Genomic DNA, 24532 nt, shown 5'->3' with positions numbered 1-24532 from the left:
ACCTGATTCATCTCCATTTCTTTGCCTGCCCCCAAACAGCCAAAAGTAGCTCCTCCTCCAGGAAGCCTTCTCTAAATGCACTGCCAGCTCCTCCCATGGCCCTGTCCTGGGCCCTGACCGCTGAATCTCCCTCATTGCAAACTCTGGTGCCTCTCTCTGGTGGTTTGCTCTGATGCCCCTAGGACTGGGCTGAGGACTTCCTGTAGCCTGTCCTCAATTTCTGCCATAGAACTGACACATGGGGAGGATCCTCACAGCTGCTTCCTCCAGGAAGTCTCTAGCCCAACCCAGGGACTCTCTCTTTCTCTGAGCACCCCAGTCCTGCCTGTCCATGCTACATACTGTGTACTGCCAGGCCTTCATAGGTTGACATTAAGTGAGCACCTACTATGTGCTCAAACACAAGAGGGTAGGTAGAGATGAGCATCGTGTGGGTCTTGAAGTTCTGTCACACATTACCCCAAATCTAAGTAACAATGCATTTGTCCTGTAGCAGGTAGATGGACGTAGGTGCCAGGCTGACAGTGGACAGGTAAGTGGTGGGAGGGAGAGGGAGCACAGACAAAGACTGATGCCGGTAGATTGTGTGTTGAGGGCAATGCTGGAGAGAAACCATGGGGCCATGGTGGGATAGAGCCAGGGCTCTAAAATTCAGCCCAAAGTGAGAGGGAGTGGCAAGTTGGGGATTTTCCAGGAGGAAACATATCTAAATTGAGAACTCAGGAAGAGCCAGGAGAAAGTTCTGGACAGAGAGAAGGAGAGAATGGCTGATGCGAAGACTTGCTAGTGACAGACAGAGAGAGGAAGCGTGGTCCGCAGTTCTGTGAAGCTGCACCCGGACCTCCAGGGTGGCTGAGTCAGTGGGGCTGGGGACGGGGGTGTGGTGAGGCATCAGGGGAGGAGGAGGCTGATGAGGCTGGCAGGGGGGCCAAATTGTGCAAGGCTCATAAGCCATGCCAATGAATTTGGACTTATCCCAGAGGGAACCGGGCACTGGGCGAAGAGTTGAAAGCTGAGCAGAGATGGCCCAGAGCTGTGTGTTAGGGAGCCCCCTGGGCCATGGGTGGAGAACGCATAGAAGGAGTGAGGGGGGAGCCTGGGCTGCCTGCGTGGAGCCAGTCCAGACAATGGGTGATGAGGCTGAGTCAAGAAAAGTCAAGGATGGAGGGGAGCAGAGAGGGGGTGAGAGGGGGAAGGAGCTGGTCAGCTGTAGAGGTGAAGGGAGAGAGAGAGTTTTGCCCCTGGTATCTGGTGAGGGAGGACAGGGATTGAGGGCAGATGCCTGGGCCCATGTCAGGGCTCTCTAAGGACCGAAAAGGCTCAGAAAGGCCTCGCATGTCAGGAGCGTTGAGGCTAAGTGGAGACCAGGAGACCTGGACCGTACTCCGCCTGCTGCATCTTGCACTATAGCATGGTGACTCAGGTCTGCCCTGGGCAAAGACTGTTCAGAATTCAAAAATTAAAACAATCTGCGAAATGTAATAGTTAATAAAATTCAAATCCAAAAATGTATGCATACATCCCAAAATGAGCTAAAATGTAAATTTATGAAAATGCTAAACATGCGTGGTAGTTCTAAAATCACTTGTAAGCCTCAGCTGCTTCCCTCCACTTTGGATCTAGCCCTCTAGAATCTCTGCCTCTGGTGCGGCTAGACCCTAGGGGGTCTAGGACCTTTTGGTCTTGTGTTCAGGGTACCTCCTCTGGGGAGCCTGCCCTCTGGCTGGTGGCTTTTCCTGTCCTCCACCCTGAGGGAGTTGGCCCCTTGAGCTTCCCGTCTATGGTTGCCTTTATTTTGGGGGGCTAGGTACAGAGCTAAGAGAGGGGGAAGGGCAAAGGAGTTGCAGGAGCTGAGGGTAACTTTCAGATGAGTTCTGCAGTTTCCGGAACACCAAAATGTTAAGGTCCCATCTAGCAATGTCAGGGCTGGGCCCTGCTTGGCTCCCACTCTGATAATCCTGCACAAGGCCATTTTCTGGGCTGCCTTTTCTCAGCTATAACAGGAGGAAGTTGGGGTCAGTTTCTCCAGGGAGTTTATGAGTCTAGGGATAGATGACAGAATCTAGCATTGTCAGTCTGTGGAGTTCTAGCTGTCCATGACTCTCAGCTCCCAGCCAGGGCTGTGTGAAGGCGTGGTTGTGTGGTTCCAACATTCTGTGACTTTAAGATGCCGAAGATGCAGACATTCTAGGATTCTAGGATTTGATGATTCAATGATTCTAAATGGGGTTACTGGGAAGAGCTGCAACCACCTGCCGTGTTAATGTTGACGTTCAGTTATTAAAACAGAACAAGAAGCAACGGAGACTGATAACTTGGGGTGGCAGGTGGCCCCCCAAGGGGGAGGGCTGGGCTTGCATTAGGGGGAAAACAAGACTCTCCTAACCTGGGTGACATAGGCTTTCTTTTGGCACAACAGACTTGGTGTGTGTACTCATGTGTGAGACCTGCCACTCCCTAAGCTTTCAGGATAAGAGGTCATTTCCTTCATCCCCTGGCCTCCACCCCTCTACCATCTCAGACTATGGCAGAGAGAGGAGTACCTTTGCCTCCTAGTCCCTAAAGTCTCTGGGCCGAAAAGTCAGCAGTGGAGGAAAGAGAGGCCTGCTTACCCCGCCTCCCTGGCAGCCTGGCCTGAGGGGGAAAACAGGACATGAACACTTCCTGGACACAGACTCGGAAACACACAAACCTCTGTCTGTGAGGGCCTCTGACTAGGGCAGAGGCCAGGGCAGCCAGAGGGGCAGTGTGGGCACTGGCCAGTCACCCATAGCACCCCTTGAGAGAACCTTGCTTTTGCCCTGGGGGTGGCTATGGGAAAGGCTTAAGGAAGGGGGCATCCCAGGCCAGGATGCCTGGAGAGCTGATGACCGATGGGTACTTCCCCATGGTACGGGCCTGCCAGGCACAGGCCAGCCCATCTGTCCAGCAGCTTCCTGCCTTTTGAGTTGTGCACATGCCTCACTACCCACACCAGAGTCAGGAGGAAGCATCTAGGCTAGAGAGAAGGACCTCAGCCCTCCAGAGAGCCTGGCCGGCTGGGTACCTCAGAAGCCCAGCGCCACCAGCTGCTGTGCTGATCAGGTGACAGAGGCCAGCCCCAAGTCGCACAGCACAACAGGACCTGAAACCTGGCTTCCTGATTCCCAGCCCTGGGGGCTACCCACTTTCCTCTGAAACACCTGGAGAGCAAAGAGGGAGGCGGGTTAGGGGGGCAGAGCCCTTGCCTGTCACCCCTCCATCTTTCTCCTCCCAGAGGCCAGATGGCAGATGGGGTGGTGACAGCTGCTCCCTGTCATCCACAAGCCTCCATTGTCTACCACCTCCTGTTCTGGCCCTGAGGTTAGGGTCCCCAGCAGGGAGCCCCTCCCCAGCTGCCCAACCCATAGTGGGCCTCCCAGGGTTTTCCTCTCTCCCCCAGGCCACTGTCCCCTTCCTGCTATCCCATCCTCACTCGCATCTCCGCCTCACTCAGGCTCCTGCCCACCCTGTATAGAGTCTCCATCTCTAGCTGTTCTTTGTGTGTTGGTCTCTCTCCAAAGGTCGTTAGACTTGGAAGGGCCCTAGGAGGTCATCCAGTCTGATCTTTTAATCTTCAGATGGGGAGGGTAGCTCAGAGAGCCACAGTCCCCAGAGGGGAAGTCGAGCAGCAAGCTGTGGGAGGGTCTGGGTCACAGAGCACACTGCCCTTGGAGTCGGGCGTCTCGGGTCTGAGGGCTGTGTTATGACCAACCCAACAGACTTCTCTCCTCAGCCCTGAGCTGTCCTGCCTTCCTCTCCTTTGCCCAGATGGTGCTCTGTCACTGTGCCTGCTGTCTGGCTGACCCCTACCTTGGGCAGACCGGCCATGGGACACACACCAGAGCTCAGGATCCCATGACTGGGATATGTACCCATGCACACATGGACAGATACAAGCACATACATGAGTACACACAAGTCCCAGGTGAAAATCTCTATCTCATAGTTAGGAGGTTGTCCTGGAATCTAGTTTTCTCTTCCTTTGAGGTACCACACACCTTCTCCAAGAGGTCCCCCAGGACCTCTCTGCAGTCTGTCTTTATTCTACTAGACCTTTTGTGACAACTGAGTTTTCTGAGTCTAAGTCCCAGCTCTGTGACCCCAAGGGCACGGCTGAGTCTCCCCTAGTCTTAGAGCCCCTCCTTCAGTGTTCCCTCCTTCTGTCTCCAGGAGGGGCTCAGCTTCCTGTAGCTGGGTGGGGAGAGCCCTGAGGTCCCCAGAGGATAGTGGGACAATGGGGAGGCGGTGACAGATGAGACATTGCGTCTTCCCCAAAGCAGGCTCCACCCTACCCTGACCTCCTGGCTGGTATCTGGGGCACAGCCCTGGCCTGTGGGCCCCTTGGGACCAGGGTCTGTCCCCACCCCCGAGGTCAGAGAATCAGAACCCCTGGCCCCCCAGCAGCAGTTCTCTAACTAGAGGGTATGGAGCCAGGTCCCCAAGGTGGTGTAGGTACCTCGGGCCTCTGGGCGGGGTGAGCTGGTGGGCTCTTACTGAGGGGGTGGGCAGGAGTGGGGTGTGGAGGAGCTCTGAAAACCTAGCTGAGGCTCCTCTCAGCCTGTCTACCTTCCCCACGCTTGAAGGCAGATACAGGGAACCAGATGGTGAGGGGCATTTGGAGAATGAAGTGAAACTAGCTGCTCCCTCTCAGGGAACGGGCGGGGGCTGTCCCAGGCAGACCAGTGAGTGGACCATCAGAGGCTGCATGGAAAGAAGGCTCAGGCTTGTGAGCAAAAGGATGGACTCTGGGGTCCGGCGCTTATCTCAGCCCTCGTCACTTCCTCTGCCGGACATGGCTGGGTTACTAGGGTCATCGCATAGAGGGAAAGGACAGGTCAGGGCTGTGCACACTGAGCCCTACAGTGGACTCAAGCAATGGGTGACCCTGTCACGTCCTGGCCTCAAGTTAGTCCCCCATAGAGACCCAGATATGTGGCCACAATTGGCCTGGGAGATGGCTCTATCTAGACCACTGTTGTGCACGCGGACCTCCATCATCCTGGGCTATGCTCAGGCCCAGCTGCAGGCATGGTTGAACAGGCAGACCCCCACAGGACACAAGGACCTGTGTGATCACCAGACACCCTGCCACAGCCACACCACAAGATCCACACACCAGGTGAAGCTATTGTCACCCCTGTGACCCAAGGAGAGTCATAGATTCCAGCAGTCATGGGCAGGCATCCAGGGCCTGGGTGAGAAGAGGGGGGCGCCAGGCAGGGAATCCAGAGCTCCCCATGCCAGACTGTGCCCTCCTCCCAGCTTGCTGAGTGCCTGAGGCTGTTTATTTCCTAGCGGGGATGGGTGTCTCATCCTCCCTCCCCTTCCCTGTCCCTACCACACGCTTCCGAGGCTGCCAAATCAAATCAGCCCCTGCGCCCGCTCCAGGCTGGCATGGCGGCCAGCAGCTGACGGGAACGAAGCCAGGCTCAGAATATCCCGCTGCCTGTGTCTGTCCCATGCCTGAGTATGCTCGTCAGGTGGGGGTGGGGAGGGCAGCCGGCCCCAGGGCTGTGCTTCTCAGAGAGACTGGGGTCTCTGGATGCCACCTGGCTGGTGGTGCCCTGGAGATCAGGCAAGCAGTCCTTGGTGTGTCCACCAGCATTGGAGGAGCTGTGGAAGGGGTGCTGATGGGGCACAGGTTGTGGGGGGTGAAGGTGGGGGGTCCATTTGGAGCCTAGACAACTGGGTGCCAGGCTGGGTTGCAGGCTCACATATATAATTACATACATTTAGGATTCACAGTAGTCCTAGCTGGGAGCCCAGCCCAGCAACTATGTGAGCTGGATACTACAAATCCCCTTTCATAGATGGGGAACCTGAGGCTTAGAGAGGGCTATGAAGTTCCCTGGAGAGAAGCAGAACTGGAGGGTCCTCAGAAGGGGCAAAAATGTGGTAGATTCCACTTCTGGGGGGCCCCTGGCTGAAGGGAGGAGCTGGGCCCTCTTCTCAGAGTTGAGGGGCAGAGAATATGCCAGAGTTAGAGGTGCCCAGGGAAACAGGGAGCAGGAAGGGGGTGTGGAGAGAGAGCAGGGTACAATCAGGCTAGGCTCCCTGGACAAGGCCACCTATGGAAAAGAAGCCCAAGGTCTGCTGGGGCCTGGGTGGGGGAACAGGATGAGAAGAAGGACTGGCAGGCCTGAGCCTCTGGCCTTTTTGTCTCTGCAGCCAACCAGGACCTCCTTGCACAGGAGCCAGTGCCCCCAGGAAGTAGAGACGCTCGACTGGAGGTGAGAGCTCAGCAGAGGGAGGAATGGGTGAGCTCGGGGGGCACAGGCTGGGGGTCAGTCTGAGCATTGCCCCCACCCCTGGGAGAACTGGGAGGCTGGAGCTGAATCCAAGCCCCACCCCTTTGAGTCCAGGGTCACTCCACACCAAGACCACCAACCCCACCCTATTCCTGCCTGTGATTTCCTCCCACTGAGGATTGGCTCAGGCCACCTGCAAATCATTTGAGACTCCTCCCTCATCCTCCCCACCCTTATCCAACAATTTCCCCGTGGATTCTCTGCCTAAGTATTTTGTGAATGTGTCTCCTCCTCTCCATCCCCAATGCCTGCTCTGGTCTGGGGCTCATCATCTTCCCCCTGAACAGCTCACTGCTGTCTGCTTTCAGATGCCCCCAATCTCCATGTCGCTGCCAGAAGGATCTTCCGAACACACAAACCTGAGCTTGTCACTTTTCTGCTCAAAAATTCACCATGTTACCCATCCCCTTGCTTCCTCTGCAGCCCCAACCAGGCCACAGACCCCCTTTCACCCATTCCTGCCTCCCCAGAACCACTCTTGCTGTCCTTTTCCTGCCTCAGCTCCCCCAATCCTTCTGGGCTCAGCTCTAGCCTCCCCTCCTCCAGGAAGCCTTCTCTGCCCCACACTCCCTCCTCTGAGCTCTCCTGCCCGGGCAGTCAGATGCTCTGGCATTCTGCTGTCTGTGCCATTAGCGCCCTGTTTTCTCCACTCTGTGAATCTATGGCTTCCCCTCTGAACTGTGAGCTCTGTGATGCTGGGATTGTGCTTTTTTTCATTTCTGAGTCTCAGTGAATGCATTTCCCTTGAAATGAGGGCTGCCATCCCCATCCCCTGACCATGCCTTTGGGCCTCCTCTTAGGAATCTTCAGTGCTCAAAAGAGCCTTGAGTGGCAGAAGTTAGGTGGGCTGGGGTGGTGAAGACAGGCATGGAGGAGGGGTGTGTATAAAACGGACCAAGCAGCAAGACCAGCATGAGGCCACTCTTGTGCCCAGGCCAGGCTGAGAGAAAGGGGAGGCTCCTGCTCTATCAGCCCCTCCCCTGTGCCAGGAGCTTTAGACCTACATCCCTGTTTAATCCTCACAACCTCCCTATGAGTGGGGCCTGCTATTCTTTCACATTTTGGGGAACTTAGGCCTACTGGGGTCACAGTGAGTGAGTACAGGCAGAACTGGGAGTAGAGCCTAGATGTGTCTCATGCCCAACCCCCACTCATTGTCTCCAGGCCCTCCAGCAAGAGTGGGAAAGAAGATGCCCGCACAGGGCTTGGGGCATGGGGCAGTGGGGCAGGGCAGTAGGGGCTCACTGCTGGGATGTGGGGCCAAGCCCTAAGAATGTCCCTGCATCTGGGAGCTGGGGTCGCAGGGGGTTGGTGTGTGGCTGGAAAGTCATTAATTTATTCATGGCCATGGCAGTCCCTGTGGGACGGAGCTCCCCCCAGAGATGGGACAGATGGCATTCCTAGGAGCCAGCAGTGTCTCAGCAGCCACATCCACTGGCCAGGAAAGACTGTATTTGTCAGTCTCCCAGGAGGCCATGAAAGGCGGGGGCTTTGGGGAAGCTGAGACCCTCCTGGGCAATGGGAGCTGGGCCCTGAGAGAAGGAGCCAGACCCAGGCTCCTTGTTTATGCTCTATGTACAGCCGCCGTTGCCTAGGCCCTCGGCCCTGCTCCCTGCAAGTTCAAATCCGGCCCCTCCTTCTCAGCCCTGCCACGCTCTACATTTGCCAGGGGCCTCCCTGGGCCAGTCTCTGTTCTCTCTCCACCTTTCCTTTGTCTGGGTCCCGCTGCCTCATTCTCTTCAGACCAAGGATCTTAATCTATGAGGCCCTCCGGGCTCAGCTCTGTCCTGCCCCCGCCCAACTCCATACCCACCCAGAAGGTGGCAGGTGTCTGTCTGGCCTCCTGGCAGAGCCTACTCTATTTTTGGGTTCAGTTAGTACCCCATCCTGAGTGCCAGACCCATGCTCAGTCCTGCTGAGAGAGACAGGTTGCCACCCTTGGGGACTCCTTGACATAGAAAGGACAGGACTAGAGAAGGTAGGGACTCTAGGGTATTGCTCAGACTATAGGGACAGAGGGAAAGAGGGAAGAGGGATGGGGAGATGATGAAGAGTTCTCCTGCCAAGGTGGAGGCTGAAGAGACAAGACAGCTTCATTTAGTGGAGAGACCATGGGGTCGCATGGCCATGAGTTCAAGTCTCAGTTTCACCACTCCCTAGCTGTGTAACCTTGGGCCAGTCCCTTAACCAGCCTGAGCATCAGCTTCCTCAGCTGTCAAGGGGATAAGAAGCTCCATCATTGTTGGACATAATCACTTATTAGATATAATCACAGAAGAGCTGTGGGGAGAAGTCACAAAGACAGTATGTGTGAAGCTTCTGGCCCACAGCAAGTTCTTGGGGGGAGCTGGCACCCTCCCTGCTTCCCTCCAGGGTAAGCTCCTTGGAGCAAGGACTAGGCTGTGACCTGTGAGCCAGGATGCACTGCAGGGCTGCGCAGCGCTGCATGAAGGTTCTATGGGCACTACACATTCTCTGAGCACCAGAGGCATGATAGCTGGGAGAGTAGGGCTGCCAACACCCACCCCCACCTAGCAGTGGTCTGTTCAGCACACCCACAGAAATGGCTTCCTGACCCCTGTGCCAGCCAGCAAGCAAGCCTGGGGGTGGGGCTCTTCCGATTCAACCTGGAATCCTCCTCTGGGGCCAGGGTCATTGCTCCCTCTGAATGTCAGCACTGAGGCAGTTCGTGCAGTGCGCTGAGCCCACTGGGTCCATGCCCTCTTCGTGTTGGCTCTCAGGGCCCAGATGGGGGCTTGGGAGCCCTCACTGGAGGAGAGGCAGACACAGACAAGGGCACAGGCATCCCCAGTAAGCACCTGAATGCTCTGCCCAGCACTGGCTCGTGTATGGCTGCCCATGGGATAAATCAAGGCCATGCACCTTGGCACAGCATTGCCAGCCCTGCCCACTGGGGCCCCTCACATTTACCCCTGAGCCCCAGCCATGGCAGCACTCACTCCCTGGAACGTCAGCTCTCCTTGGCCTCGCTGCATTTGCTCGCTCTGACCCTTCTCTCTGCAGTGACATTCCCCCTTTTTTTCCCTCAACTAATCCCTTTTCAAATGACATTCCCCCTTTTTTCCCTCAACTAATCCCTTTTCAAACTCCAGATTAGATGTCCCCTCCTTTGTGAAGTCCTCTCTGATTGCTGTCCCCACCTCAGGTCAAATCAGTCTCCCCTCTTTCCTGGGCACTCATAGCACCCAAGCTTCCCCGAACTTATAATCAGGTAACTTGTTACCCTATGTGGTTATATATCCTTTCCCATGCAGTTATAAACAGCTGGGTGGTAGGAACCAAGGCTGTCTCCTTTGTCTCTGCTGGGCCCATGTGGGGCCTGGGGTAAGCCTGGTACGTAGTAGATGCTTAATAAATGTTTCTTGATTGAATGAGAATGACTGTGAGGGAGGTGGAGTAGTTCCCAGGAAGGGGCAATTGCTGGATTGGTGGCAGTCTTGGAGACTTGCTGGTAGAGGAAGCCTCAGAACTTTGAAGGATGGGGAGGGTCAAGGCCGCTGACTAATGAGGCCAGAGATCAGCTGGACCATCAGACAGGTCTATGTGGTCAGCTTCTAAGAGGACACCTGAGGGCAACAGGACTGGGAGTAGCAGAGAGGGGAGTCTGGAAAAAGGACTCAGCCCTAGAAGGGGCTGCAGGAGGCTGGTTTGGTGTTGAGGACCCAGCTCTAAACACCTCTCTGCTCTGCGTCCTGGGCTAAGAACCACTTGGTCTCAGATTCTGGGCTGAGGCTGAGGTCACCGATGGTGAATAAGTGGGCCCAGCATGGTGAGATAGTGACAGGTAGGGCCGGGAGCCCAGGTGGTGGAGAAAGGCAGGTGAGGGAGCAGCTTGTGCCAGGGCGCACAGGCTGTACTGGATCTCTGGGAGAAGGGCCAACATGTCAGTGGGGCCCCAAGCAGGGAACTTTGTGGTGAGTCTGGAAGGGCTACTGTATGCAGGACTTTTCAGGTCTGTATTTCAAAGTCTTGAGTGAGTGCTTCTAACTGGCAGATGCGCCAGCTTCCTCCTGGATTCAGCAAGTGGCTTCAATGATGCCCCATGGCCCCAAGGGAGCTGCTGTCAACAACTCAGCACAGCATCTGGCACCCATAGGGCCCCTGAGGCTCTGTCATCTGTCTGTGCTCACTTGTTGGGCTGCACAGGCCTGGGGTGTGCAGGGACTTGGGGCCAGGGAGGCGGTCTCAGCTGCCACTCTAGCCTGTCTCTCTGTCTGGCTGTCCATCCATCTGTTATATCCCTGGCTAACTGAAGAAAGGGAAGAGATGGGCAGACACAGGCCCTGTCATCAAAGAAGCCTAGTCTGAACAGTAGGCATCAGCACCAGAGATTTATACCCAGAGGAGCCACAAACTGAGACGGGGAGAGGCTTGTGGGCAGGCCAAGGCCCAGGGAAGTGCAGCCTGTTGAGGGCTTGGAATGGAGGCTCAGAGAGAGCTAGGGACTGGCTCACAGGTACACAGCACGTCTGAGGCAGTGCTGGACTAGATGCTTTGGGCCCAGGACAAGATTCCTCTGACTGGCCCCTCCCCCACCACCCTGCCTGGCCCTTGGCTGTAAACACAGAGGGAACAAGTTCCGTTTCTCGGGAAATATTTATCTCAGGCCGTGTGGGGAGCGTGTGCTGGCCTCTGCGTGTCCTTCCTGCGGGATGACCTGGGGCAGGAGGTGAAGGGGCTTGGCAGCTGTTGGGGGCAATCTGTGGGGCCCCAAAGGCAGGGCAGGAAGGGAGTGCCCTGAGGCTCCTGCTTGGAGTCAGAAACTGAATGCTGGTTTGGAGGAAAGGAGCGAACTGATAAGAGAAACTGGTTTCTCTCCAAATCCTGCAACGTAAGCTTCTCCTTTCTCAGGTTCCTGTCTTCATCCTCCTCAGCCCTGCTCTTCCTGGCTGCTGCCTCCAAGCTTTTGTTCCCATCTGAGCCCCCACCTGGGTGCCCTTTCTTCTTTCTCTTATTTCCAGCTCTCAGTTGCCTTCCTCTGGGAAGCCTTCCCTATCTCTCTAACCCCCTAACCCTTTGTCATTCCCTGTCCACTGTCTGTTCCCCTCCTCTTGCTCCCAGCAGCTTCAGATTGAGCCTCTAGACCAGCTAAGGTCTTGTCCCCAACTATTCAGATGATGTAGTCAGCTTCTTCCAGGCTGCCCAGGGGTGCCCCTCCTGGGCAGCATAGGCCTGGGCACTCTGAGAGTGGGGCAGGGCCCAGAGGCCCTTTCAGTGGAACCAAGACAAGCCGAGGCCCACAGAAGCACAAGCTGAGGCTAGGAGAGGTTGACTGAACAGGGGGGAAATCCCATGAGTCCAGCCATAATGAGGGGCAGAGGGGCCCAGGGCTCCTGCTGGCCAGCTCCTGGGCCTTGGGCTGTGTATCCCAGGCTGGGCCAGGCCTGACGGGAGCCCTGACAACAGGAAATCCTTGGAGGAACACGCAGTGGCTGAGGACTTCAAGCACAACAACAGGAAACAACCTTGACATGGGACAGCAGCTCTGGCGACTGCCTTGTGGGGTAGGGGAGAAGGGAACTTGTGGGATCCAGAATGGTGTCAAGGGGACACTGAGACACTGACCGTGGGGCACTGGGTGTTCTTCTGAGTGTGTGACACTGAGCTTGTGATGCGTGATATCAAATATGTAACCTCAATCAAGGGATACTGAGTGTAGAGGGGTGAGGCATTGAGTGCGGCTCTGGGTGAGACACTGAGTGATATCAAGTGTGTGACACCACTTGTCAAAGACTGTGTGAGGCAGTGGATGTGCCACCAAGTGTATGACATTGTGATACTGTGCGACTCTGACTCTGTGATGCTGAGTGATACCAAGTATGTGATACCGAGGGTGTCACATCATGAGGATCAAGTATATAACCATGGATGAATGACACTAATAACAGGTGTGCTGCTTAGTTTGTGGTTCAAGTGTCTGGCACTGAATTGTGAGACTGACTGTGTGCCCCCAAGCAGATAGTGAGGCTGAGTGTGCAGCTGAGAATGTGACATGGAGTGACATCCAAAGTGTGTGAAACACCAGTGTGTGATGCTGTGTGACCCTGAGCCTGACACTGAATGTGCGATGCTCTGTGTGATGACGTTGTTACAATGTGATATGTGAGCACGTGACACTGTATATGACACCATCCTGGGAAGACCCCAATGGGTTCAAGCAGGGAAGTCACACTCTTCAGTTTATGATTTTGAAGGACTGTTCCGGCTGTAGAGTCCATGTACAGGACAAGTTGGAAGGGCTAAGAGGGGGCGGGCACACAAGTTGGCAGCTTTCTGCAGCCCAAGCAGTGGTACCTGGGCTAAGGGGATGGCAGAAGAGTTGGAGAAACACTGATGAACTCTGGAGATATTTGGAAGGCAGAAATGACAGGACTTGCTGATAAGTGCGAGGACAAGCCAGAGGGAGAATGGAGGATGGCTCCCAGGTTTCTCACTTGAAGAACCAAGATGTTACTGAGATGGGTGAAGACTCGGGGAAGGTCAGTGGTAGTGGGATGGGAGAGAGCAAGGAGGCAGAAATAAAGAGACTTTGTTTGGATATAAGTCCAACACCCAGGTGAAGATGTCTGATAGGCAGTGGAGGCCAGGCTGGGGATATATTTGGGAATAGGCAGTCATAGCTTGTTTATTAAACAATGTATCTGTCTGGGATGACCTAGGGAGAGGTGAGGACTGAGCCCCCATCCCCAAGCCCCGCCTACTCCATGATCTAGGCCAGGGGTGTATAAAGGAGCAGCAAAGAGACAAAGGAGGAGCAGCAAAGAGAGAAGAGGAGCAGCAAAGAGACAGGAGGAGTGGCAGAGAGACAGGAGGAGCGGCAAAGAGACAGAAGAGTAGCAAAGAGACAGAGGAGGAGTGGCAGAGAGACAGAGGAGGAGCAGCAAAGAGACAGAGAAGGAGCCGCCAGGGAGGTAGAGGAGACCAGGAGTGTGGTAGGGGAGGGGTTCAAGGGAAGAGGGGTGCTGCTGCACAGTGAGACGGGGAAGTTGTGCTGGACTGGGCCATGTGTACAAGTCTGTCTGACAAGAAGTATTTCAGAGTCCTGGCCGAGTGGCTCAGTTGGTTGGAGCATCATCCTGTGCACCAAAGGATTGTGGGTTCAGTCTGCTGTTGGGGCGCATGCAGGAAACAACCGATCAATGTTTCTCTCCACATCAATATCTCTTCCTTCCTCTCTAAAATCAATAAACATATCCTCGGGTAAGGATTAAAAAAAAAAGGTGGGGCCAGTGGCCAGATGGCCTGGGCAGATGGTGAGAGGGTGGTAAAGACAGATCATAGTCAGCTCTTTGAAGCATTGGCTGTGAAGGGATGCAGAGAAGTGGCATGGACACTGGAAACAGGTGTGAGGTCAAAGGAAAGTAAAATTTTTTAAAATTTTTATTTATTTATTTTTAGAGAGAGGACAAGGGAGGGAGAGAAACATCACTGTGTGGTTGCCTCTCACATTCCCCCAACTGGGGACCTGGCCTGCAACCCAGGCATGTGCCCTGACTGGGAATCAAACCAGCGGTCCTTTGGTTCACAGGCTGGTGCTCAATCCTCTGAGCCACCCCAGCCAGGGCAGGAGAGTAAGATTTTTATTATGGACTATTTTAAACACACAATGATAGAAAGGATAATATAATAAACTTGCCATATGCCCAACACCCAAATCTAACAGTTATCAAGATTTGGGTACATTTAGTTCATCTATCCCTCCTTCCTCCTTTTTTTTCATTTTTCTTTTCTAAAGTATTTTATTTAAAAATTTTAAGCCCAGACCGGTGTGGCTCAGTTGGTTGGGCATCATCCCGCAAACTGTAAGGTCGCCAGTTTGATTCCTGGTCAGGGCACATGCTTGGGTTACAGGTTTGATCCCTGGTCCCATGCATGCAAGAGGCAACCAATCAATGTTTCTCTCGAACATCGATGTTTCTCTTCCTCTCTTTCTCCATAAGAGTTTTATTTTTCTGATATTAAAAGTTCCCTAATAAAGACTTGTTTCCATTAACTTGAAAAAATGTTTAATTGTGGTAAATTATACATAACATAAAATTTACCATGTTAACCATTTTTATACACATGGTTCAGTAGTATCAAGTAAGTTCATACCGATGTGCAGCCAATCTCCAGAACATTTTCATTTTGCAAAACAAAACTTACACCCATTAAATAGCTCCCCTCCCTCCAGATCCTGGCAACCACCATTCTACTTTCTGTCTGTGAATTTGACTACCCTAGGCTCCTCGTATTAGTAGAATCATACAGTATTTATCTTATTGTGATTCGCTTTCTTTACTTTCAATAATGTCCTCAAGGTTCTTCCATGTTGTCACCTGTGCCAGAATTTCCTTCTCTTTTGAGGCTTAATAATATCCTACTGTGTATATATATATATATATACCACATGTTTATCTGTTCATTCACTGATGAACACAAGGTTTGCTCCCACCTTTTGGCTATTGTGTATCATGCTGCTATGAGCATGGGTGTGCAAATATCTCTTCAAAATTATGCTTTCAATTCTTTTAGATGTATACCCAGAAGTGGAATTGCTGGATCATATGGTAATTTTATTTTTAATTTTTGAGGAACACCATACTGTTTCCCATAGCAGCTATACCATTTTATATTCCCATCAGTAGTGCACCAAAAGGGTTCCAATTTCTCCACATCCTCATCAACACCTGTTATTTTCTGTTTTGTTTTTTGTTTTTTATTTTTGATAGTAGTTATCCTAATGGGTATGAGGTGGCACCTCATTATGGTTTTTATTTGCATTTCCTTAATGACTAGTGATGTTAAGCAATTTTTTCAATGTGCTTTATTCCCCATTGTGTATCTTCTTTGGAGAAATATCTATTCAAGTCTTTTGCCCATTTTTAAATCAGTTTGTTTTATGGTTGAGTTGTAGGACTTTTAGAAGTATATTCTCCCTGCGAGCCAAGTGTCGCTGGTTCGATTCCCAGTCAGGGCACATTACTAGGTTGCACGTCAGGTCCCCAGTTAGGGGCACGAGTGAGAGGCAACCACACAGTAAAAAAAAAAAAAAAAAAAAAGAAGTATATTCTGAATATTAACCTCCTATTACATATATGGCTTGCGAATATTTTCTTTCATTTCATAGGTTGCTTTGCAGAAGTATTTTAAAGTACACCCCAGACATTATGTCATTTCCCCACAGGTGGATTTTATTAAGGTCAGAGGCCCTGAGTGACCAACCCTGAGATGGGGAGGTGCGGCAAAGAGCCAGTGTGGAGCTGTGCGGTGCTGCTCTGTGAGGGTGGCACTGTGGACCCTGGGGACATGGTGTGTGACACTGAGGGCGGGCACCCTGAGCAAGGGTGACAGTGCTGTCCTGTTGTGTGTGGCCCTGTGCCAGCGGTGATGTGTGACACTGTGGACACTGTGAAATGACTTTATCACTGAGTATGTGAGACATGCCATGTGAAGGTGACGGTAATCATGTCCCTGTGTGTTGTCCTGGGTTGATGGGTGGGACATTGTATGGGAGTGACAGGGGTCATGTGTGTGATGTAGGTGGTGGGGGTGTATGTGATCCACGTTGGATCTGCCCCAGCCTCAGCTGCTGATTAGCATGGTGATTAGCATGGAGTGGACAAGGAGAAATGCCTGATAGGGACAGAAATGGGGTCCAGGCTGCAGTGAGGCCTCCTTCCTCTGCCTCCCCGGGGAGGCTTCCTGGAGGTAGGGTGGGAGCACGTCATTGGGATGCTGTGGGCACCGGCTCGAGCAAGGGCTGTGATGTCAGACAGCCCTGTCTGGCTCTGACATTCAGCAAAACATTTTATCTTTGAGACTCAATTCCCTCAAGTAGTAAATGGGGCTGTTAGGAGGATTACATGCTTTTAAATGAACAATACCTGGCACTAGGCAAATGTTCAGTGGTCTCTTGGGGAGCACCATTCCTCACACCCCTTGGCCAGGCACCTGGAGTGACGGGGATGCCAGTGGGTGTGCTGGGAGGGCATATTGGATGAGGGATGTTGTATTATCCTATGTCTACACCCCTTTGTCTCCTGCTTAGCGTGGTCAGTGCATCCCCACTTGCTCCCATCCCTTCCCCTCCCAGGCTCCTGCCATCTTCGCTGGTGTCAGCCTCCAGCCCAGGCCCCTGCAGCCTCATTCAATTAGGCCGATGCAATTTACTTAAGAAAGAAACCTCATAACTTGGTTAATCACACTAGTAGGGGATCTGGCCCAGGTGCGGAGAGTGGAGATGGATTCCAAAAGCTGGGGGCACAGGTCTGGATTTGCCTATTTCTTGGGACCACCACCCAGTCCCTTGGGCTTCATTTTGGAGCCCACAGAATCCAAAGCTTGAATATCCCCAACTCCAGCCACAGAGAGAAGTCCTGAGGCAGAAGTGTGGACTGATCAGGTTCACTTGTGCCCCCAGGGGGGTCCCTGGTCTTTTCTATGTCGCAGTCCTCCTGTCTGAGGATGGGATTCGGGCTGAGGGAGGAGGGGGTCCCCGAGCCTCCAGCCAGCTAGCTGCTCTTCGCATCCCAGGTCTTCCCAGCCCTCCTCCTGACTTCCGGAAGGCCCCCTCATGACTTCCGGAGGGCCTTCTCTTGGGCTTCGGGGAGGCAGAGGTGGAAGGTGGGTGGAAGGGACAGAGCCTCGGGGGAAGTTCAGAGGGGGTGGGTGTTCTTAGAGCCTCATTTGGAACATGTTCACCCCAGTCCCAGTGTCAGAGACCCTTCAGTCCCAGGCTGCACAGCTGGAGTGGGGGCAGGAAGAAAGGGAGCTGCTGTTTCTTGGTCACCTGCAGAGCCACTGCTTCTAACCTCACAGGTCGTACCTTGCAGAGGAGCTCCAACAGAGGTGGGGTGGCACTGACACCCAGCCCATTTCCCCCACCGCCAGTCCTTGCCCGTCAGGGCTGCGTTTACCCAGGGGCTGGCGTCACCTCTTTCTAACTTGCACAGAGGTGGCCTAGTCTCCTGCTGGGAGCCAGCTTAGGCAGGACTTGTATGGTTCCAGTTCAATCTTCTCAGCAGTGCTGGGAGAAAGCATCAGGAAGGTTAAAAGAGTTGTCCAATGCCACACAAGTGACATGTGGCAGGGTAAGGATGTGAGCCCAGGTCTGGCAGAGGTTGATGGGGGTACACAGGGGAGGAGAATCAGACTCCCCACATGCAGGGATGGCGACACTCTCAGCCATACACTCATTCACTCACTTGGAGTCAAAACCAGCCATGGGTGCCTTCACAGTCCCTCAGACAGCCACATACTCTTTGCACACCCCTGGGCTCACATAGACACAGACACAGGCGTGACAGTCCTTGCGCAGGCACATGGCTCAGGCACAGACGTGGACACGGGTGCTCACACATTTACACTCTTGTACACATTCTCCTACAGAATCGCAAACACATGCGCTTTCACGCAGACATTCTCCTCTTGACTCAAGGGACATAATCTGCTGTGGTCACATAATGACCCCTAAGGACGTGATTTATGGACTACACATGTGCTTAAGTGACCAACAAAGTAGGTGCTCCCATGAAGTGAGAGAAAAGGATGATTGTGATGAGTATATTGGTGTTAATGAGCGCATCCAGAATTTTGCAGTCAAAAGAAGTCATACAAAAGTGATTTTAATTTTCATTTCCAAGATAAAATTTACATAGGATTTGGGGAGCATCATCATCTTTTTAGGCTATCTTTAGGGCTTCTAAAAAATCTCCACAGGTTCGCAGGCACAGCGACCCATGAGATACCCTGGGCTCACATGTTCACCCTGCCCTGGGATGTGTGTGTGTGTGTGTGTGTGTGTGTGTGTGTGTGTGTGTGTGCTCGGTGGCTCCCGGATCCTTGAGAGGTGAGGAGAGAGAAGGGAGAAGTTCCAGAGACTCCGGATGTTTGTTCTCTGGCTTCCTGGGCCCTCCAAAGGCAAATAACTTTGGATGCCAAGCTGCTTGCCCAGGTGGGGTGGGTGGGGTGGTGAGTTGTGTGAGGAGCCTGCCCCTGCCTTTGGAGCCCTGCGGAGGGGGACCCTGCGTAATGACACAGCATGGCCGAGGCCCGTGGCCTGCTTCCAGTGGGTTCATGAACCCCTCCCCTCCCCTCCCTGTGTCTCAGTTCCCCCATCTAAGAAATGGAGGCAAGGCAGAGGTGAGGCTGGATGTGCTATCCTCTGGAGACTGAAATTGAGAGACGTTCAAGTCCTAGGGTGCGAAGGAGGAAAACCAAAGCTGGGGAGGGGCGATGGAGGGGCCAGTGGGGTCAAGGTTTCAGGGCAGGGTACAGGGCCCCAGAGCCTGCAGTGTCCTTCCACCAATGTCCCCTTCCCTAGAGAGGGGCTGTGCCTCAGTTCCAACCTCTGCTCAGGGCTCCTGTGGTTCACAACCTTCTGTTCTGCCCAGGAACAGCGCAGGGGACACCAACGCTGGGGGGCAGGACCAGGGGAGCAGAACAGCACAGCAGAGACAGGGCATTAGAGCAAGTAGATGAGGGCCAGGCCTGAAAGGGCAGGAAAGGAGAAGAAAGGACATCCTGGTGCAGGAGGTGGAGATGGAGGAGCCAAGCCTGGAGGTAGGAGGGATGAAGAGGTGTGGGTGGGGGAGTGAGGTTGGAGAGTTGGGAAGAGGCCAGAGCATAGGAGCCTGGATCATGGGTGTCACAAGGAACTACAAACAGCTCCCAACAAGGCCTGGATGCTGAGAGCCTTTCCTGGGGCCCAGGAGCCATGACAGTCTTATGCAAAGAGGGATATAGATTTACGTTTGGCTACAGGTAGGGATTCGGGGCAACTCAAGAGGCTTCCACTCCAGGGGACATAGTGGATGGGAGGCCAAATGCAGGGGCATGGCTGAGATGAACCCTGCCCAGAAGATTCCTCACTCCAACCCCTAATACAGAGGGCTATTTTTAGGAACAATAAAAGTGCTCACACATTCCTGCAGGGTCAGGGAGAAGGTGGGGGAGGGCAGGAGCCAGTACAGAGGGAAAGGGTGGACCCCACTCCTTCCTGCTCTGGTCTTGTCTGCAGGGTCTTCCCCTTAGGGCTGCAGAGGCTCTATGACCCTGGCCATATGACACTTCCCAGCCCTTGTCCCTGGGGTCCCGTCTTCGCTCTTGTCTGTTCTTCTGCCTCTGGATTGGTCCTTGTCTGTTGAAGTCTATTTCTCATACTGTCCCCCATCCTGGGATTGGGGGAACACCTGGGATGGGCCAGGCCCTGAAGATAGAGCCAAATACAGTAATAGAAGCAAGCAGTGAGGCAGTGGGAGACATACCACAGAAGAACAGACAGCAAGAGGGACAGATATGGAGAACCCAGGGAGACTGAGACAGAAACAGAGCTCAGGACAGAGTCAGGGAGAGCCAAGCTCACCAAGACCTTTCCCCAGGGCACAGATTGCCTGGCAACACACCCCCGCCTCCTTCCTTGCACTCTCTTAGGGGCAGGGAGCTCCCCACTCCCTACTGCTTAGGCTTCTCTTTTGTGGTATGACTGATTCACAGCAAGCTTACCCCTGCCTCCTTGTGACTGCCTGCTCAGCCTAACTCTGTCCACATGGACCCCTGGCCAAGAGTCTAGGACAGTAGAGGCATCAGGAGACCACAATGACTGGGACAGCAGTGGTGAGGGGACTGCTGGTGATGTGCCTTAGGAGGGGACAGTGGCATGGAGGAGAATGTGAGCATTGGGGATGGAGGCACTATTGCCTCTGCCATGTGGAGAGGCAGCTGTGCCTGTTCTGGTCTCTTCGATCTGAGGTCTGCCCACCAGAGCCATTTCCCCCTCCCCACACCCAGCTCTTGCCTCCCTCCTTCTGCCCACTCTAGCTGGTCCCCTACCCCGTCCTTTCGTGGCCCCAGGCCCTGTGCCAGGGACTGAGGGATTCCAGCAACCCAGGCCTTCAAAGATCTGAGTGTTCACACAGTTCCTTCCCTCCCCAGCTCCTTTCCCCTTCCCATCCCAGATTTAGTCCTTGAGAGACCCTGGGGGCCCTAAGGCAACCAGGAGGGCATTTTGGAAGAGGCCAGAGCTAAAGTAGAAACTGAGACTGGCTTAAAAAGGGTGAGGGACCTGGGAGGAACTAGTTGTGACTACTGGAGGGGACGAGCTCATTAGGGAGGTGGGGGACACTCACCAGGGTGGGTGCGGCGCCAGGACTGGGCTCAGGTGTATTCTACAGTGCACGTGTCTCCAGTGTGGCTCCGAGGCTGGAGACGCGGCCCTGTTGGAGTAACAACTGAAGCTGGAGTCTGCGAAGGGTGGGAGGAGGGAGATGGAAGGGGAAAGGGGAGGGGAAATAAAGGAGGAAGGAGAGGAAGAGAAAGATAGGAGAGGAAGGAGGGGAAGGGCAAGCCCTTCCATTAGGGCTGGGCTCCTCAGCTCCAAGTGGCCCCTTCCATATGCCCTGGTCCCAAGTGGGGCCGCAGTGTCCCACCAAATGGCCTCAGTATCTTATCTCACTCTCCCCTTTTTGCCCCCTCCTTTGGGACCTTCCCCTGAAAGACCCCTCATGGGCTGGCTGCCAGAGAATGGGCATTCTCACCTGGGCAAGGTCCCTCCTCTCTGATCCTTAACCTCCTCACCTATAAACTGGGATGGTCAAACAGGCACCTCCCAGGGTTTAGAATTAGAGATAGTGCCTGTCCCTGGGTCTCAAACTGTGGTCTCTGGGCCAGCAGCATCCGCGTCATCTAAGAATGTTTTGGAAACGAAAATTCTTGGCCTTCTCCCAGGCCCACTGTATCAGAAACTCTGGGGGTGGGACCCAGAAATCTGCATGGTAACAAGCCCCCCAGGAGATTCACATTCAAGTTTGAGAACCACTGGTGGGCACTGCTCATACTCAGTGGGCATCTGAGAAAGGTGCCTCCCCATTCCCAAAGCCATGGGAGCAGGGCACTGACATTTGAGCTTGTCCAGCTGTGGCCTGGATCTCTCCTCTGGCTCCTTCAGATCCGGTCTCTGAGGGTCACCAAGCCTCTCTCTTCTCTTCTCCTGCCGCTGGTCCAGCTCAGCCTCGTTGGGGAGAGATCTGGAGCTGTAAGATCTTAGTATTCCTGGGCAGGTCTTCTCTGAGTATTTAAGGCACCATGTCTGTGAGCAAGCTCCTTGGGCAGGTGGCAAACGTGGGTGGTGGGAGGGGAGGGGCTGCTCCCTCTCCCACTTCCTTGTAAAGTCTCCAAGTCTACAGGGTGAGGCATGCGGCAATGGCTGGGAGAGTCACAGAATAAGCTTGGGGTGATCGGGCTCAGGCTGCAGTCTGAAGCCCAGCCCAAGGGGACTATTCTGGCCTGGTCCCCAGGAGGCCTCTGAGTTCTGCCAGTCATCCTGACGGAGCATCTGGGTTGCTAGAGCCAGGCCATGCTGGGCGCAGTGATGGATTTGCTGCTTTGCCTTTGAAGGCTCTGTTCTCTGGGAAGATAAGAGACTGTGTATATCGCCCACCAGAACAGGAGGCAGGAAGCAAAAGAGTGTAAATGGCACCTGCCTTGGCACTCCTGGTTCCTCCCAACAGGGCTGCCTTTGGGGGGTCCCCCATTCTGTGGGTGCTCATCTTGGGTCAGGCATGGACTGGCCAGGAAGACAGGAGTGGGTGCGGGTGGGAGTGTGCAGGAGAAACCATGAAAGGAGAGAAAATCTGGAGGTGGGAAAACTCACTGAGACCCTTGGAGATGAGACATGAGAGCAGCCTGTGAAAGAGATGGACATCGCCTGAGGGAGACACGGGGAGGAGAGAGATGTCTTCGGAGAGACTGTAGAGACAGAGTCTGAGAGAGACACACACAGTGCTCGAGGCAAAGAGAGGATTAGAGAGGGAGTGGGGCTCCAAGGTCCTGGAGGATCTTGAAGGACTCTCGCCCCTCCTTTAGAGAAGAGGACACCAAAGCCCAGAGAGGAGCTCCACCCCCCCACCCCCAGGCCACACAGGGAACTTAGCATAAGCAGAGTGGAAGAATCAGTGTGTATACACACAACTTGAGTCTTGGGAGATACTTGACTATTGAGTTTGATATATTTTGATGTTTGATTTTCTTCTAGGCTACCATAAGGGGCACTGTGAGGCTTCCTTCCAGAGAGGGAGGGGTGGTTGTAGACAGCAGGGAGAGCAATAGGTAGTGTGAATGGAGGTGGGAAAAGACATAGAAACCCATGGAGACCAAACAGGAGAGCAGGTTGTGCCTGTGACACTGACCCACAAGAAGGGCATTCGTCCCTGTTCTGGTGGCACTAGAAGGCATAAAGCCAAGGTCTTTGGCTTCATATAATCTTAGGCTTTAAGGAATTAGAAGTAATTTAGTCCAGACCCTCTCCTCTGCCCAAACAAGTGCAGACATGCTGATCCAGCCCCAATGCTGGCTCCAGAGGAACTCTGGCTCCTCTGGAACAGAAGGGTCTCCCCTTCTTAGTACCTGGGATGAAAGACCAGTAAGTGAGGGGTGGCACTGTCTATGGCACTGAGTGGCACTGCCTCCAACCACAGAGATACAGGTAGGGAGCTGGGGAAAACAGGAAGGCTCCATCCATCCATCTATCCATCCACCTATCTGTGTTGAATTAAAACACAGAACCATACAACTATATATTGCAGAGCTGGAAGGACTCGTTTTTACCAAGGAAACTGAGGATCAGAAGAGGAAAGGGGCCTGCTAAGGCCCCACAGAGCTTCTGTAGTCCATTTGGGACAGGACTGGAAATCACTGCTTGTTTCCACACACCACAAATTCTCCCCTGTGGCCTGGGAAATTGCCTGGTTGTTATGCTGACATTTATACTGATGTTTGTTCAAAAAAGCTTAGAAGGCAGGAAGCGTGACCTCCTTCACCCCATCCTGAGCCTGGGTTGTGTGTGCTGTGTGTGCATGCCTACGTGTCAATTAGTGTGTGCATTGCATATATGGTTGCATTTTTACTCATGTTTGCATGAGGGTGTGTGTATGTGTTTGGGCAGTGGTGTGCACATGGTGATATGTATATGTATGACACATGTAGATATGCATGACAGCAGGTATGGGTCTATCTAAACTTTCCTTTTCCTCTTCCTTTTAAGATTACTGGGGCTCTAGCCCTTAACCTGAGCCCTGTTAGTTCCCCACCTGTGCCTTCCGTTGGGGAATTTCCCCACTTCCCATGCTCAGCTGCTCCCCACTGATCCTCTCCTCCCTCCTCTGGGGTAGCCGCTCTGCTCTCTAGCTCCCATCTCATAGGCTTTGGAATTTGAGTTATTTCCTCCTTGAGTTGATTCCGTGAGGTGATGTTGCTTTGAGATCTGTGGAAAGTTCTAGGAGGAGGTTGTGGCATTTGAGCAAGCCTCTTGGAGGGTAAGGGTGAAGTGACCCTTCACAGCTATGGTTCTTGCGCCCAACACCTCCCACTCTTAAGATAGGCATGGCAGGGCCAGGAGGGGCATAGACAGAAGGATGACAGGCAGAGAGCCCCAGGCTTCACTGGCTGTCTGCATCCAGCCAACTGTGGCTGGATGTTACTCCCCTTCCCTGCTGCTGCCCTAACTCTCCCCTAGGTTCCTATCCCATTCTTCCATCACTGCCCTTAGCCTGAAGAGTCACAGAAAACTGACCAATCAGAACAAAGGCCAGACAAGCGCCCACCAATTCCAGTAAAGGACAGGTCAGAGCATCCCCCAATCCAAATAAAGGGCAGGTCCAAGAGCCCACCAATCCGAACAAAGGACAGATTATTCTCTCTAAGCCCCCTGGGGAGCAAACTTGGGGTCAGGTGCAGAGCAGGAGCCAAACAGGGCTGGAGACCCAGAGACTTGGGTTCTGGACTTGGCTCTGCCCTGACTGGCCGTTTGACCACAGATAGGGCATTGCCTCTCTTTGAGCCTCAGTTTCCTCATCTGTCCAAAGGAGATACATAATGGTTCTAAGTCTGTGGCCTTGAAAAATTTCTCCCCCTACACCAGGGCTTATTTCATAACCTTGGCCCTCTCCTCCAATTTCCACAGCACACTCATAGCAGACTGCAGGGCAGGGCCCCTCAGCACTCAGCTTGTCCACCCCCTGTCTCCACCCCAGAGCAGACCTAAACCAGCACCACCTTCTAGGACTCTCCCTTGGGAGCCCCAGGCTGAGGAGCCAGGATTGGCACTTTATTTTGGGACCGTATGAGGCATCAGCTCTTCCTCCCCTCTTTAGCCTGCAGAACTGACTTCTAAAGGTGACAATAGCCTACATGTATATGATGTGAGC

General features: G+C 53.6%; 1 protein-coding gene across 2 annotated transcripts in view; it reads left to right on the top strand.

Annotated features, from left to right (window-relative positions):
- Positions 1–24532, top strand: part of PDE2A (phosphodiesterase 2A) — an 89646-nt gene that overhangs the window by 32279 nt on the left and 32835 nt on the right. Inside the window, exon 2 of one of the 2 annotated variants that reach the window (XM_090265098.1) lies at positions 6190–6251. The exons of the other annotated variant lie outside the window; for it this stretch is intronic. Within the exon in view, the coding sequence (XP_090121224.1) occupies positions 6190–6251 (62 nt within the window). The remainder of the gene's footprint in view (positions 1–6189; positions 6252–24532) is intronic. 2 annotated transcript variants of the gene reach the window in all.

This window comes from Furipterus horrens, unplaced genomic scaffold (assembly GCF_987537825.1).
Source record: "Furipterus horrens unplaced genomic scaffold, mFurHor1.1.pri manual_scaffold_2, whole genome shotgun sequence".
Taxonomy (NCBI): domain Eukaryota; kingdom Metazoa; phylum Chordata; class Mammalia; order Chiroptera; family Furipteridae; genus Furipterus; species Furipterus horrens.
This window is presented reverse-complemented; position numbering and strand designations above follow the sequence as displayed.